We start from the raw sequence: 15,643 nt of genomic DNA, 5'->3' as shown, positions 1-15,643 counted from the left end.
GTGCAAAGACTAGAAATGAGTTCAGAATAACATGGTAGATCCTTAAGGCAGAATTGTGTGATTGTCTCTTATGCTATGGAAGTTGGATGCTGTTTATATATGATAGTTATTCTCTGGGAGTTAGGTGATGTCCAATTCTACTTATTTTACCTATTAGTTATTTTTATGGGCTTCTGATATTGATATTAAGCCTTGCAGGAGCTTTAATAACTCAAACCTCATTTGTCAGCAAATAGAGAAGGGATCCATTTCTCTGAGGCATTCTAATGTTAACCATATGCGTAGACATCAATGTGTAAAACTAAGATGCGAATGTATCAATTCGTTGTGAAAAATAAAATCTCTTTATAGATTCTCTGGAAAGTCAAATGCTAATCAGAAGATTGCTTGGTCAGTCAGCATTCACCACATTGTGAGTTTAAGTGTTTTAAATGTTTAGATAATGCCTTTCCACCAGGATAAGGATCTTTGTGGATGTATCCTTTTCTCTCAAAAGATTTGATATGCCTGGCATGTGTTTCACTATTATCATTACAGTGAAAGAATGACTTGATCCCCCCCCCCCTTAGTTTCAGTCTTTCGTAAGAGAAAGTTCACACCTTTCCCTTTTTATCTTGCACTGCCTTTCAGTTAATACTTTGAAATACCTTTGAAAAGAAAAAGATAATTTATAATATTGTTGACTTAAATACTATTTGAACATATTCCAGAGTTAGTCTGTGTTGAGGTTGTTTAAATCAGTATAGCAAAACAGACAAAATAATTTCCAGAATTTTTCCAGAATCCTTCTGAATAGGTTAACTTAGGTACTATTGAATTGATCAATATTAATATTTATATTAGTTTTCTAGTACTACTATAACAAATTACTACAAACTAGGTGGATTAAAGCAACAGAGAATTACTGTCTTAGAGTTATGAAGGCTAGAAGTCTGAAGCTAATATGCCAGTAGTATTGGTTCCTTCTGGGCTCCTTGAGGGAGAAGCTGCCGCATGACTTTCTCCTACTTTCTAATGGCTGCTGGCAATCCTTGGTGTACTTTGGCTTGTAGATTTATCGTTCTCGCCTCTGGCTCCTTCTTCATATGACCTCCCTTGTGTATCTCTGTGTCTCTGCATTTCACGTGTATTTCTTCTTTCTTTTATGAGTCATTAAGACTGAGGACCCACTCTAAATCTAGGATGGTATCATTAATATCCATAATTTAAGGATTTGCAGTGATCTTTATTTTCAGATAAGGGCACATTCAAAGGTACTAGGGGTAGGAATTAGGCATATCTTTTAGGGGAATATACCATTACTACCCATTACAGTATTAAGTCATATTAATAACAAACCACTAGCCTTTATAGGGTATACCCTGTGCCAGAAGTTATGTGACCCTTACTCATTTTGTTCTCCAAAAAAACCTAGAAGATAGATTTGAGTCTCACTTTTTTGCTGCCTTCTGCTTTTAAACAGGTCTTGTCACTATTTCTGGCCCAATTCTTTTTGAATTCAAAGTCTACTTCTTCAAAGACTCTTAGACCTTGATGAATGCATGACAGCAGGATTAGTTTATCATTAACTTACTCTGGGTATTACCAGTTCTAAAATTCAGCCCTTCAGATTTATTAGATGAAGGAAAAGGCTTGTAAGGTTGATCATGAAGCAAAAGAGGGAAAAAGGTAGCTCTTTCTATTTTTGTATTTCTTACCCTTGGAGAAAATATGGAATTCATATGTATTTATGAACCATAAATTTTCTATGCATTTTAATATCATGACCATTATGGAGCAGTACTCTGAGGGCTTGTTGGGCCAATCTGGGTGGGAGAAACGTTTAAAATGTGATGCATTTGAGGTCCTTTATCTTAATTTATTCATTTGAAACCCTTCTTTTTTACTTTCATTCTAGCAGAAATTTTCCAAGTCTGGGATGTTGGGCTTTGACATGGATAGAAAGTAGAAAATGCCATCAAGGATCTAAGGAGAGAGGAGTGAAAGGATAAAGGAAGCTAGAGAAGTTCTCATTTCTGTGTTTTGTGGGCATTTCTATTAGGCGGAGATATATGTATTTGAGAAAATGTTTGGACTAGTGTAGCTCTAAGGCTACCCATAAAAATTCAGACCAGAAAGGATAAAAAAAATAGCATTTCTTTAGGAATAACCCATTACCTTCATATGACTAATTGATGGTGAAATCTGTGCCTTTTTTTTGTCCTCCAAAGAATTCTAAGTTCAAAGTGAAGTAGTTTGTTTTAGTCAAGTACCTTTAACAAAAATTGTTTTAAGCTGAGAAGAATGCTGATCTAATTTTTTTCAGATCTTATCCATGTGTTTTATATCTTCAGATGAAATTATATTTATAAACAGAATGAATTATTCTTTGTGCTTATAAAATAGGAGCCTACAACATGATAACTAGTTATTACACTGCTAGAAATAACATGGGGTTAGGTCATAGTTCCAGAAAATCATGACAGAATTTGCCTGCAGCACTATGAGTCATTAGTTCAGAAGCCCCAAATCAGCGTATATTTATAATTATCTTTGCTTTTTTATGGATGGAACCATTGACGTTCTTACAATTTGAGAAATAATGTAATTGGCGTAGTGTCTGCAATTTGCTCATGATAATTCCCCCCACCTATCTCTTTAGCGTCATTTGGCATCTCCTCCTTGCTGTCTACCCAGTGACATTGACCTTCTAATGCCTGGAAATGATTACGCTCTGTTCTGGGCCCTGGTAAATGCTACTGTCTGCCTAGACTGCTGTCTAGTCTTTTTTCATCTGGCTTTACCCTTTTAGGATAAATGTTACTACTTCAGGCAAGCCTTTCAAACTCCTTGGTTTAGGCAACTCTTTCTCTTTCTATACTCTTACCTTTCCACTACAGTACTGTCAACTTATAATTAAATAATTTGGAGGAAAGAGACAGGCCTTTTTTGTTCACCACTGTGACCTCTAGTAAGTAGTTGTAGCTCAATGAGCATTTATTGAATTGATGAATTCAGGCATGATATTTGCATCCCTTGGTCCCTGTGATTAATATATTTACCTTATTTTTCTCTTTCAAGTAAAATTTATTTATTTTTTTTCTTAAGAGCTTGGCTGAATTGGAAGTGTTATGTACTCATCTCTACGTAGGGACGGATCTAACACAAAGAATAGAGGCTGAGAAAGCACTCCTGGAACTTATTGACAGCCCAGAATGTCTCAGCAAGTGTCAACTTTTATTAGAACAAGGAACAGTAAGTATTTGATAACAGCGATTAACCATGAAAAATCAGTAGATATATGTCCGTGTTATTGAAGTTGTGTAGGTAAGCAATAATTGATAGATATTACTTTTGGTATATTTTTTTGGTTTAGTTTCTTTTAGTGTCAGAGAGATTAATCATAGAAAGAATTGAAAAGCACACTTAGAGAAGAGCCCAAGAGGTAGACATAGACCTGAGTTGACCATGAGTTGAAATAATTTCTTGATTCTTCTTGACCCCTTTTGATGTCTCATATCAGTATGGGCAAAGGTTGCATTTTTCGAAAGTTGACTAACAACTTTAAAAAAAAAAAAAAAGCTGCGTAAGAGACACAGGTTATAATTAAGTCTAAAGCATGAAGGAATGGTTTACAGGAATGCTGACTACCTCTTGCCTACCTCCCTTCTAGAGATTCTTAGCCATTCAGTCAGTCATGCAGCAAATACTTAGATGTGAAACTAGGTATAGTGCTACCTACTTGCTTTATGTACATGTATTAAAGTAACTTATAGTTTAATTGGCGAGGCATAAGTGTAAATAAATAGCTATAAAATGATATGGTAGCACTATAGTAGGGGACTGGAGGGGCTAGAGCACAGGTCAACAAACTTTCTGTTAAGGGCTAGATTATAAATATTTTAGATTTTGTAGGCAAAGAGGCTAAATCAAGGATATTTTATAAGTGCGTCTATAAGAAGAGAGAAGACAAACTTCCATAAAGTTTTATTAATGAAACTTAAAGTATAATAATTGAGTATAGTTTTTTGTAATACAGATCTACTAATCAGAAGAATGAAATTATTCTTTTGGAGATAACATGTAACTTAATTGTGGTTCAAAATTAATATTTCTGTCATCAGTGTTGATTATAAATGTTCATGTGTTAATACTCATCTGTGATGAGATTTTTATATTTTATCTTTGAAAATATCTTTTTGCATAGATAGATACTGCCAAATATTGGTATCACTCCACAAGCACATGGTTTTAATTAAGCATATTCATCACTTAGGAGGCATTTATAGAATTCTGTTGAACTTGTCTTGATGTTTGACTTTCAGAATGTCATTACATTGCAGATTAATCACTTCCAATTGAAGGTTAGGTGGAAGCTCCTCAATTGCTCAGTTAAATAGATTTTAAGATATGGAAATTTCCTTTGCACTTGCATCAGGGTCTGAAAAATGCTGCTGGAACTATAGTATGAGCTCAGAAAATATACTCAAGAATAGAGATCTTGCTACTTGCTTTAACTTTGGTAATGTGGAAAGTGTATAAAGCAGCTTAAAGCTTAATATTAGTTGTGATTGAAATAGTGTTAGTTATTATTAAAATAACTTTACTGCCTTGTCAATTTTGTAGTATAAGTACTAAGCATTCATTTCCCTTTTTAGGCAATTTTGTAACTTTAGGTTGAATTCATTAAATACATTATCAAGTTTGCAGCAAAAGCTAATTTTCAAAGCCCTTGAGCATTCAACAATAGTTTAGGATGGGTGTCAAAAAAATTTCAGTCTTGGCCCTGAGCCAAAAAAAAATCACAATAAAACTTTACCACTGTTAATCTATTGAACTACAGTGTGGTGGAGCAAATCAGGACTTTCAGCTTTTATTTCTGACAGAAATTCACACAACTGAAGATAAGTTCACAAACGTAAATTGAAGTCCACTATTAACACCACTGATTCAGGATCCCTGGGTGGCTCAGCGGTTTAGTGCCTGCCTTCGGCCCAGGGCATGATCCTGGAGTCCCGGGATCGAGTACCACGTTGGGCTCCCTTCATGGAGCCTGCTTTTTCCTCTGCCTATATCTCTGCCTCTCTCTCTGTGTCTCTCATGAAATAAATAAATAAAATCTTTAAAAAAAAAAACTGATTCATTAACACATGACAGACCTATATAATTTACTACAGAGTATATATTGATGAATATATAATGGATAACCATAGGTTTTAGAATCTTAGATTTTTATAAGCTTTATAAATTTGTACAACTAAGCCATTTTCTGCTCCATATATTTTTACTATCGCTTGTGATGCATCTTAGCAGCTACTACTTCAGGTTGTACACAATTAGTGTTTTCTCAACTTCTTTGTAAATATTTCTGGCCTGAAGTTCCAGACTCTTCAGAGGTCTTTAGTCACTTCAAACTTAGCATTGACTTCTGGAATAAATGGATAGTGTTGATAACAGAATGAACAGAATTAGCAACATCTGTCAGCTCGTCAGAAACTAAAGAGAACTTCCAAATCATTTACCTTGTTTGAAATTGACTTTTGAAGTTGCTCCCATGTCTTCAACTATTTGAGCATTATTCTCACTGAAAGGCTAGTAGTTTGGAGTTTATTTTCTCTGCATACATAACTTCGCTACAACAATAAAGTAGTGGTGATTTAATTAATTCTTCATTGGTAAACAACTTTCCTTGCTTGGCTAACAAATGAGTGACTTCAGAACTTTGGTCTCCATCCCATTTTATTTTTGTGAGGAAATTCCACTGTGATGAGATACTCTGTTCTAATTTTCTACTTTTTCTGACTGTTGATTCCTGTGGGTTAGGAACATTGTCATGAATACTTAGTCTGATATTGTCAACATATAATCTTTTAGGACAGCTATAGTACCATTGCATAAAGAGCACATTGCCCTATCTAATTCAGTAACAAAATAATTCAAACTCTACTGTGTCTTAAAAGTGAGATATTTGAAATCTGCATTCATCTTGTTTTGACATGATTATGCCCTGGTAATAATCGAAGGTACATGTCATGGTGATACCCATGGTACTCGAGATGCTGTGGAATTATAACTATATTATTGCAATTTATAATGCATTGAGCAGCAGTATGAGGCAATGAGTGCCGCATACAGTCTGTCTCAACTATTCAGCTCTGCTGTCATGGTGAAAGCAGCCATAGACCATATATAAATGAATGAGCATGGCTATGTTCTAGGTTTATTTATGGACACTGACGTTTGGTTTCATATATTTTTCACATGTCACAAAATATTAATTTTTTCCCCAACTGTTTAAAATAGTAAAAACCACTGATACCCCTTGGACCTTGCAAAAACAGAAAGGATTTGATCCATGGGCCTTAGTTTCTGACATCTAGTCAAGAGAAAAGAAAGGACTATCTTTACAAGAAACTGCTAGAGGTATAGTAAAGAGCTGAACCAAATTTTGTAAGATTGAGTATACTATTAAGTTAAGACAATTGGAAGCCAAAGAGAATACGATAGTCTAAGACGTGGATCTGAAGGAGTAGGGAAGTCAGGATGGAAAAGGCATTGAAAGGGATAAAGATGGCTGTGATGGTCACAGGATAGTGAAGAATAGAACCAGGTGAATTTGAAGAAATAGAGGCCAGAACATACAGGACTGTGTAGACATGTAAGAGTATTTTATTTGAACTTGCTCAAGATAATTTTTTTCTCTCAATTATTTGCTGCTGTTTGAAAAAGTGACCTACACCTTCCTCAACTATTGAACCCTTATGAGAGATTGTGTACATATATGCGTATATTTGTGTAAATACTTTATTCATTGTAAATCTGCCAGTTTGGAAAACCAGAAACATTTCCATATTTGCTTAGGAAAAGTTCCTGTCATAGTGTTTTGATGATTCTAATTTCATTTGTGATAATAATATAAGAAATTTATTATTCTTTACAGACATCCTATGCTCAGCTCCTTGCAGCAACATGTCTTTCAAAACTTGTTAGCCGAGTCAGTCCTTTGCCAGTTGAACAGAGGGTAGATATCAGTAAGTGGTTTTATTATGCTTTTTATAAAATTGTATTTTATTTTTTCATTGAAGTATAGTTGACACACAGTGTTACATTATTTAACATTGCACTTTCAAATATTTTTTTTTCCTTTTAGATATGTTAAGCTGTTAACAGGTATGCAAGTTATTTAAAATTCTGTTAATTTTTGAAGATGAGTTGTCAACTCTCCTTTACCCATCTAGTGATGAAGTTATGTGTTACACAACAATGTGTAATAAAAAAGAATTTGTTTAGCTGAATAACAAATAATAACTGGTATTTTATTGTGTGGACTGTGATAAGATTTGTACTATCTCATTTTATCTACTGCACTTATAAAGTGGGCACTCTTATCCTCATTTTATAAATGAGGAAACTAGATTTGATAGGTTTTGTTATGTACTCAAGATCACATAGCTCAGAAGAAGGAGAGCTGTGATTCAAATCCACACAATTTGTGTGGAGTTTTTGTTCTTAGTCATTGTTTTAACTTCATATGCAACTGAATGATAGAAAAGAAGTCAATTCTCCATTTATTTCTCAGGATGTCACACAAAATCATTTGGGATGCATGTCAAATCAAAAGCAGGTTCCTACTTACTAGGAAGATAATGGGTATATGGAAGAATAGTATTTGGAGCTTAGTATAGTTGGAGAACTGATTCTATGAAGTATATTTTTTGGAAGTAATGCATTTTAAGATTTTGTGTTTGTGTGTATTTGCTTTTCAAATGGGCAGAAGTCTAATAATTATGGGAAAATAAATTTTCAGTTATCTTTATAGTAGAAATGAACAGTTGACTCTTTGGTGCTCTCTAGCCTCACAGTTCACATTATTTGTGTTCGTGTATCAGAAAAATTAAAATGTATATGTATGTTGGATCTGAAGCCCAGTTTTTGAAGGATTAAATTATACAATGACATGTCATTTGTCTCATGTATTTGATACTTCTTTTAAGTATCCTATCAGAACCATAGGCACTATGGAAAGCCTGGAGGAGGATTTATCTATGTGTTCATGGACTTGGGTGATTAAGAAAGCAAAACAAATTTACAGTTTTAAAAATTAGTGTTCAAACATTATAAACCTAACTCATAAAACATTATTTTTTTGACTAACTTTTACAGACACACACACACATACGCACACAATCACTTTAGGTTTTATTTTTTTAGAGCAGTTTTAAAATTATGCAGAGTTGAGTTCTCATATCCTCTGTCCCACACACACATAGAGCCTCCTCCATTTTTAGTGTCTTGCACCAGAAGTACTTAGTTATAATTGAGGAACCTACATTGACACATGATCATTACCCAAAGTCCATAGTTTACATTAAGGTTCACTCTTGGTGTTGTGCATTCTGGGTTTGCATAAATGTGTAATGAAATATATCCCCCATTGTAATATTCTACGGAATAGTTTCACTGCCTCAGAAAAAAATCCTCTCTGTGCCACCTGTTCATTCCTCCCTCCCCTTTAACCCCTGACATCCACTGATCTTTTTCCAGAATGTGAGGTAGTTGGAATCCTACAGTGTGTAGCCTTTTCAGATTGGTTTCTATTACTTAGTAATATGTGTTTAACCTTCTCTCATGTCTCTTCATTGCTTGATAGTTCATTTCTTCTTAGCACTAAATGATATGCCATTGTCTGGATCTACTACAGTTTATTTGTTCACTTACTTGATTGCTTCCAAGTTTTGGCGATTATGAATATAGCTTAAAGCAGGTTTTTATGTGGACATAAGTTCATCTCATTTGGGTAACTACTAAAGAGAGTGATCGTTAGATTGTATATTGAGTGTTTAATTTTGTAAAAAAATCATAATACTGTCTTCCAAAGTGGGTGTACCATTTTGCAGTCCCATCTGCAAAGAATGAGAGTTACTGTTGCTCCACATTCTTGCTAACATTTGGTGTTTTCAGTGTTTTGGATTTGGGGTGTCCTAATAGGTGTATAGTAGTATCTTACACTGTTTTAATTTGCAGTTCCCTAATGACATATGACTGAACATCTTTTCATACTTTAGTTTACTGTCTGTATATTTTCTGTGATGATGTGTCTAACTAAGTCTTTTGCCCATTTTTAAATCAGGTGGTTTTCTTACTGTTGAGTTTTAAGAGCTTTTGTGTGTTTTTAGATAGCAGTCTTTTATCAGATAAGGCTTTTGCAGAGATTTTTCTCCCATTCTGTGGCTTGTCTTCTCATTCTCTTGATCATGTTGCTCACAGAGCAAAAGTTTTTTACTTTTAACTGAGTCTAGGTTATCACTGTTTTTTTTTTTTTTTTCATGGAGTGTGCCTTTGTTGTGTGCAAAAAGTCATGCATACCCAAGATAGTCTAGGTTTTTTCTCTATGTTGTCTTCTAGGAGTTTTTATAGTTTTGTGCTTTACATTTAGGACTGTGATCCATTTCAAGTTGATTTTTGTGAAGAGTGTGTAAGGTTTGTGTCTAGATTCATTTTCTTATAACATCTTTGTCTGGTTTTGTTATTAGGGTAGTGCTGGCCTCATAGACTGAGTTAGAAGGAATTCCCTTGCTTCTGACTTCTGGGAGAGTTTGAAGATAATGGATACAATTTCTCTCTTAAATATTTTGTAGAACCACCAGTGAACTCATCAGGGCATGGTGCAGAATAATTATTGATTCAGTTTATTTAAAAATATAGGCCTATTGTCAGATGGTCTAGTTGACATATATTTTTAAATAAATACTTAAATAAAAAGACCATTCATTAAAGGAAATTTGGAAAAAAGAAAAAAGTAGAAACTTACAATTTCATGCAACAAGTGATGTGTTTCCTTTATGAGTTTCTTTGGTTTGACTTACTCTTATTTCTGCAAGTAGATTGGAATGTTTGTCGTGACGTTATCTGATATATGTCAAAGTGGAAAATGTGAGGAATTGCTTCAAGAGTCACATTGTCTTTACAGCACTGCAGAATCCTCAGTTCTTCATGATATGGTCCTAGACTACATATCTTATTATTTTCCAACATTATTGCCAGTTTTCTGTATTTACCACACTATTTTCTACCTTTATTAGTATAATTAACAATGACTTACTGTTGCTCATCAGTTAAATACCATTTTTTCAGCTAAGTAGTCGAGTCCCTTTATGACGACCCCTAATTGATAGACCATTCTTGTAACCATGTATCTTTACGTTATTTCACTCTTTGACCTTTATATCCTTTACCTAAGAAACAATATTAATAATAGTATAATAACAGTATCTTCACATTGCTGTGAGAGCCACAAAGGGAATTTGCTGGGGAGCACTTCTGTTCTAACCAAGGCACTTCTATTCTACAGGGTTCAGCACCCGAAGAGCCTTTAGTGCAGAGCTTTCCAACATTTTTTGAACGTCTATGTGAGAGGTTTTTTTAGCTGTTTTATTTTATTCTCCTGTGTGTCTTCTTGAGTATTGCATTTTCTTCTTGGTATGGCTTTTCTCTGTTATCTTGGGCTGGTGATGATGAGATGGGTATTGTTTTACTTGGTCGTTATCAGACACTTAGTAAACTGGACAAATATTAGAACTCATGTAAAAAAAACGTAACGAGAGTTTTATGTAAAATATTCAGCTGAAATAATAAAAATATAGTTTATTAAATTTTTTTCTGCCTTAGATAATAACTCGTTGGTCGATGTCTTAACTTGGGCAGTCTGGGAAGGTGTATTTATTGGTACCTAGCTTAAATGTGAAACTTGGTTTATCTCCCATTTAGTTGTGTTATTATTTTGAGATTATCCTCCTTGTGGTTATCATTACCCACCTACAAATTTCCCACATCCCCTCCAGGTTAAAATATTTCAAGATAGTAAAAATAATTGAAGTAAATAAACCAGATTTTCTTTTATATTCTAGAAGCAGTGTCATCTTCTTAAGCTTCATTATTGAAATAAAACATAGGTAATGAAGCTTAGGATATCCTTATTACCATAATCCATTGGAGAAACCTTTATCAGGCTTATCCTAATTCTAGGAAAATCTGTGCTTTTTAAAAAAGATTTAATTTTTTTATTTGTATAACTATATAATCTTGATGTTAATAAAAATTAAGGCTGAAATATAGTAGTCATGAGAATTTTTAATGTCAGGAATCTCACTACAGCTGTTTTTAGTTAAATATTGAAGTATTTACCTCTCCTTCATTCTTTTCCCTAATGGCCTGACAGCCTTTTTAAACATTTTTTTTCCTTTGTTTTTCTGTTAGACTTTTGGCATATGTGTTATCTGACCTCAGTTATTCAATCCACTGGGAAGCTCATAGCTGACTTTGCTACCCACTTTTAATGATTTTGGTGTATCAACTTTGTTCCAAGGTTTTTTTTTTTTGTTTTTTGTTCCAAGTTTTAATTTACTATTCTATTTGTACTTTCTGTAACCTAATGTACTTAATTTTATCATACTGTACTATTTGTATTTTTTATGCCACTTAAACAGGATGGTATACAGTCAGTTTTGCTATAACAGACATACGCATCCCTAAAGTGACTGTGTTATGCATTGTTTTGCAAGACTCATGAGAGAAATGGGATATGGAAATAAAACTCAGGTACTTTGTCAGTGACACATTAGAAAAAAGAAATCTAATATAAGGTTTAGTAGAGATTTACATGTTTTAAATGGTTAAGAAATACTTAAATGGTAAAATAAATATTTTATCTTGAAGAAGATCTGAATTTTGTTTTTGGATATGGACTTGTGAGTTATAATGAAGTGGTGGAAGGTGATCAGAAATGGAATAGAAAGGTGTAAAACCAGATAAGGATGCATGAGGCTGATAACACATGAGGTGAACTGATATAGCTACTAGATGTTTGAAGTGTATGCATTTTGTGTATAGTTTACTTCATTTGGCCTGGTTGCAGTTTTCTTTATTCACCTGGCAGTTTTTTCTACATGAAATCATGCAAAAACAAAAGTGACATTCTCATTAGACTCAAATTCTCCCTAATATTAAATTTAAATTGGAGCAAATTTCCCTTTTCACAATAGCCTTATGGTAGAAATGACCATTTTGGAGAATGGAATTAACTTTTTGTCAAAGAATGTGTCATTACCAGCTATTTTTCTTAACATGATTCACAGTATGTTACTGAAAAGTTCAAATGATCACAGAATATTTTCTTATAGGAAACTACATTCTTAATTATGTGGCATCACAACCCAAGCTGGCACTCTTTGTTATCCAAGCTCTAATTCAAGTCATTGCTAAAATCACTAAATTGGGATGGTTTGAGGTTCAGAAAGACCAGTTTGTCTTCAGAGAAATTATTGCTGATGTGAAGAAGTTCCTTCAGGTAAGAAGGCATTATTACATTATTAGAACATCACTAGGTGGTTATTTTGTTTTGTTTTTTTGTTTTATAAAACTTTTTTCTTAAAGCCATATGAGTTATTCTGTGGCTACCAGTACAATATTAATTATGATATATTGTTTATCCTCTGGATCCTTTATTTTTTATTGCCAATAAATGAGGATCATGCCATTATAAAAGTTCCAAACCAGAGAAATGAAAATTAGAATGTTAGGAAACATCAGAAAATTAGAAAATACACAAAAATTAGAAAACTTAAAAAATACATGTTCTGTCCTTTATAACATGGTTGGCTATGTGCTACATATAAACAAAATGGATATAATATTTTTCATGTATTATGTGATGTAATGCTCATAATATCTCTGTGAAGTGGATCTCATTTGCAAATGAGGCTTAGGAAAATTAAGTAAATTGCGTAACTGCACAGTGACCCAGTAAAGCATAGAGCAAGCACTTCAAGTTTTCTAACTTAAGAGATACATATATTTAATTTTTGCATTAGACTATATTGACTATGCTAATTTCTCTATTTTTAACCTAAATGTTTCAAGTTATGGCATATGCGCATTTAACCTACACAAATTTAGGTATTTGACCTGCAAAAAATAAGAAAAAGAAAAATAAGCAAGAGGACAGTCATATAAATTGTGCTGATGATCCCACTTGCCATTCCACAGAGTAGTACATGTCTGGGAGTGTGATGTGGCCAACCTAGATCTGTCATTTCCAGTCTCTGCATGCCTCTCAGGGTGACCATCCTGCCTTGCTCAGTGTGATTCAGATATTTAAAGATACATATTTTTTCATATAAACATTATCCCTAATTGCAAGAAAAGGACTTTAGCTGGTGCTCTGCTGCAGAAGCAGTGATCTGTTACAGTTCTTGAGCAAAAACCAGCAGTTTGGGTTGAGAGATGGTTCAGTATTGGTTTATTGGCAATTAGAGGCAATTTGGACTTTCTGAGATTTTATTTCTTAGGCAATAAATCCCTGTGTAAGATGTAACTCTACCATGCAGTGCAATTCTAGAAACCTCAGAATACGAAACACTAAACTATGTTGCTTCTTTTTTATTCAGATTGTTAAAACCCTGGTTAATCTTTGATCATCTAAAATTTCACAAGAATGAATGTATTTTTAGCCCTGAGGATTGCAGCCCTGGGGTGGTGGGAGTTTATTCAGAGACAAATGAATTTCTCACTCCAGGGTTGTACTCATAATTTTGCCTAACAAAATAGCAACCCTTTCTTGTTATTTTCTAAGATCACACACAGCTTACCAAGAATCATTAGTCTAGTAGGCAAGAATAGACCTCAGAGTTTTTTAAAAATAAAATTAAGGTCGGAAACAATGGAATGAAGTCATTCGTGTTGTCTAACATTTCTCAAGCTCTCTTTCCAATGGCTGGTAAGTTGAACTTAAAGTTGAGCTTTTAGTGTGTTTTTGTCAATTTTGGAAAACCAGAAGAAACAGAAAATGTTTTGTCTTCAAGCTTTATCAGCGTATCACAAAAAAAGCACTTGCTTTCTGGTTTGACTTAACCTAACTTTGAATCATGCGAAAGGCGACTGACTTTAAGTACTCAAATATAGTAGTACCACATGGTTCCTTTGGGTATTAGCAGCTTCTGTGATTTTTGTACTAAAAATTATTTTAAATTTGCTAAAATCTTTAATTGCTTGAAGTTTTGTACATCTTCTTTTCTCTGTTATTGCAGTCTTATTGCTGCCATACTACAAACATTTATGAGCTTCCTTTCTATATACATACCCAGGAAGAGCCTCCTGTTATTTATGACAGTGCTAGTCAAATTGCTAATTCACAAGATAAAGAGCAAATGTAAATCAACGTGGTGCTTCCTTCACTGAGGAAGACTTGCTATGAAAAAAATGCCAGCTAAACTAAGGAGTGTGCTTAGTAGGGATTTAGCTGTTTTATAATCTTGTGCAAACTCTTTCTGTCTCATCATGAACCAGTACCAACCGTTCTCAGATAAGCAGTGAGTTTGTAGATGACCAGCCATGGTCCCTGGGTGGCTCAGTAGTTTAGCTCCTGCCTTCAGCCTGGGGCATGATCCCAGGATTGAGTCCCACATCAGGCTCCCTGCATGGAGCCCGCTTCTCCCTCTGCCTGTCTGTCTGTTTCTCTCTCTCTCTCTGTCTTTCGTGAATAAATAAATCTTAAAAAAAAAAAAAAGAACAGGAAATCTGTAGCTCAGTTCAAACTGTTGAGATAGTTGTGAAGGACCGTAAAGAATTAAAATGTCAAAATTATGGCCCATTTCTTTTGTTTATTTTTTTTTTTTTTTTTTTTTTTTTTTTTTAAATTTTTATTTATTTATGATAGTCACACATACACAGAGAGAGAGAGAGAGAGAGAGAGAGAGAGAGGCAGAGACACAGGCAGGAGAAGCAGGCTCCATGTACCGGGAGCCCGATGTGGGATTTGATCCCGGGTCTCCAGGATCGTGCCCTGGGCCAAAGACAGGCGCTAAACCGCTGCGCCACCCAGGGATCCCTTGTTTATTTTTTTATCCTGAGATAATAAATAGAAGAATGACCGACTATAAAATTAAGACTTGAAAAATGTGTAGTCTGTATTAATGCTTTTTTATGATTATACTATAATTGGATGTTACTTTTTTATTTTTTATTTTTATTTTTTATTTACTTAAATTCAATTAGACTTTTTTTAAAAGATTTGTTTATTTATTAGAATGCATGGGAGGGGGAGGAACAGAGGGAGAAGAAGAGAAAGAATCTCAGTCAGACTGTACTGAGCTCTGAGGGTGATGTGGGGCTCAATCTTAAGACCCTGAGATCATGACCTGAGCTGAAATGGAGTCCATCATTCAACTGACTGAGCCACCCAGGCACTCCTGGATGTCAAATCTTTAATTTTTACACTTCTAGTGTGATTTTGCAGCAGGGTAATTTGTAAGTAATGGTGCATATAAAATCTGAATTTTGATTTGAAGGAAGTTTTTGAGATTAAATTGGAAGCTGATTAAATTAAAAACATTATTTATCATGTTATGAGGCTATGAAACTGTGTACCATATTGATAGTCATGTACTTATTTACCCCAGTGCATTGGACATTTTAGATGCCTTCATTATAGATACCATAATAAATGTATACACAAAGCACTGTTAAATAATATTAGAAGGGCCTAAGTGATCTTATCTGTTATTAGATTGATAGATTTAGATTAGTTCTTAAGTTCTTTTTATTTTTTTATTTTTTTATTTATTTATGATAGTCACACAGAGAGAGAGGCAGAGACACAGGCAGAGGG

The 15,643-nt window shown here is 34.1% G+C and overlaps 1 protein-coding gene across 6 annotated transcripts in view; it reads left to right on the top strand.

Annotated features, from left to right (window-relative positions):
- Positions 1–15,643, top strand: part of RANBP17 (RAN binding protein 17) — a 301,098-nt gene that overhangs the window by 5,692 nt on the left and 279,763 nt on the right. For all 6 annotated transcript variants that reach the window (XR_005358198.1, XR_005358199.1, XM_038534775.1 and 3 more), the window contains exons 2-4: positions 3,088–3,234; positions 6,920–7,010; positions 12,159–12,325. Coding sequence is in view for 4 of the 6 variants with exons in the window: in XM_038534775.1 (XP_038390703.1) it covers positions 3,088–3,234; positions 6,920–7,010; positions 12,159–12,325 (405 nt within the window). In the remaining 2 variants the exon portion in view is untranslated. The remainder of the gene's footprint in view (positions 1–3,087; positions 3,235–6,919; positions 7,011–12,158; positions 12,326–15,643) is intronic.

The sequence above is a fragment of the Canis lupus genome, chromosome 4, assembly GCF_011100685.1.
Source record: "Canis lupus familiaris isolate Mischka breed German Shepherd chromosome 4, alternate assembly UU_Cfam_GSD_1.0, whole genome shotgun sequence".
Classification (NCBI taxonomy): Eukaryota; Metazoa; Chordata; class Mammalia; order Carnivora; family Canidae; genus Canis; species Canis lupus.
Note: the sequence above shows the minus strand (reverse complement) of the source record. Positions and strands in the feature narration are given on the sequence as shown.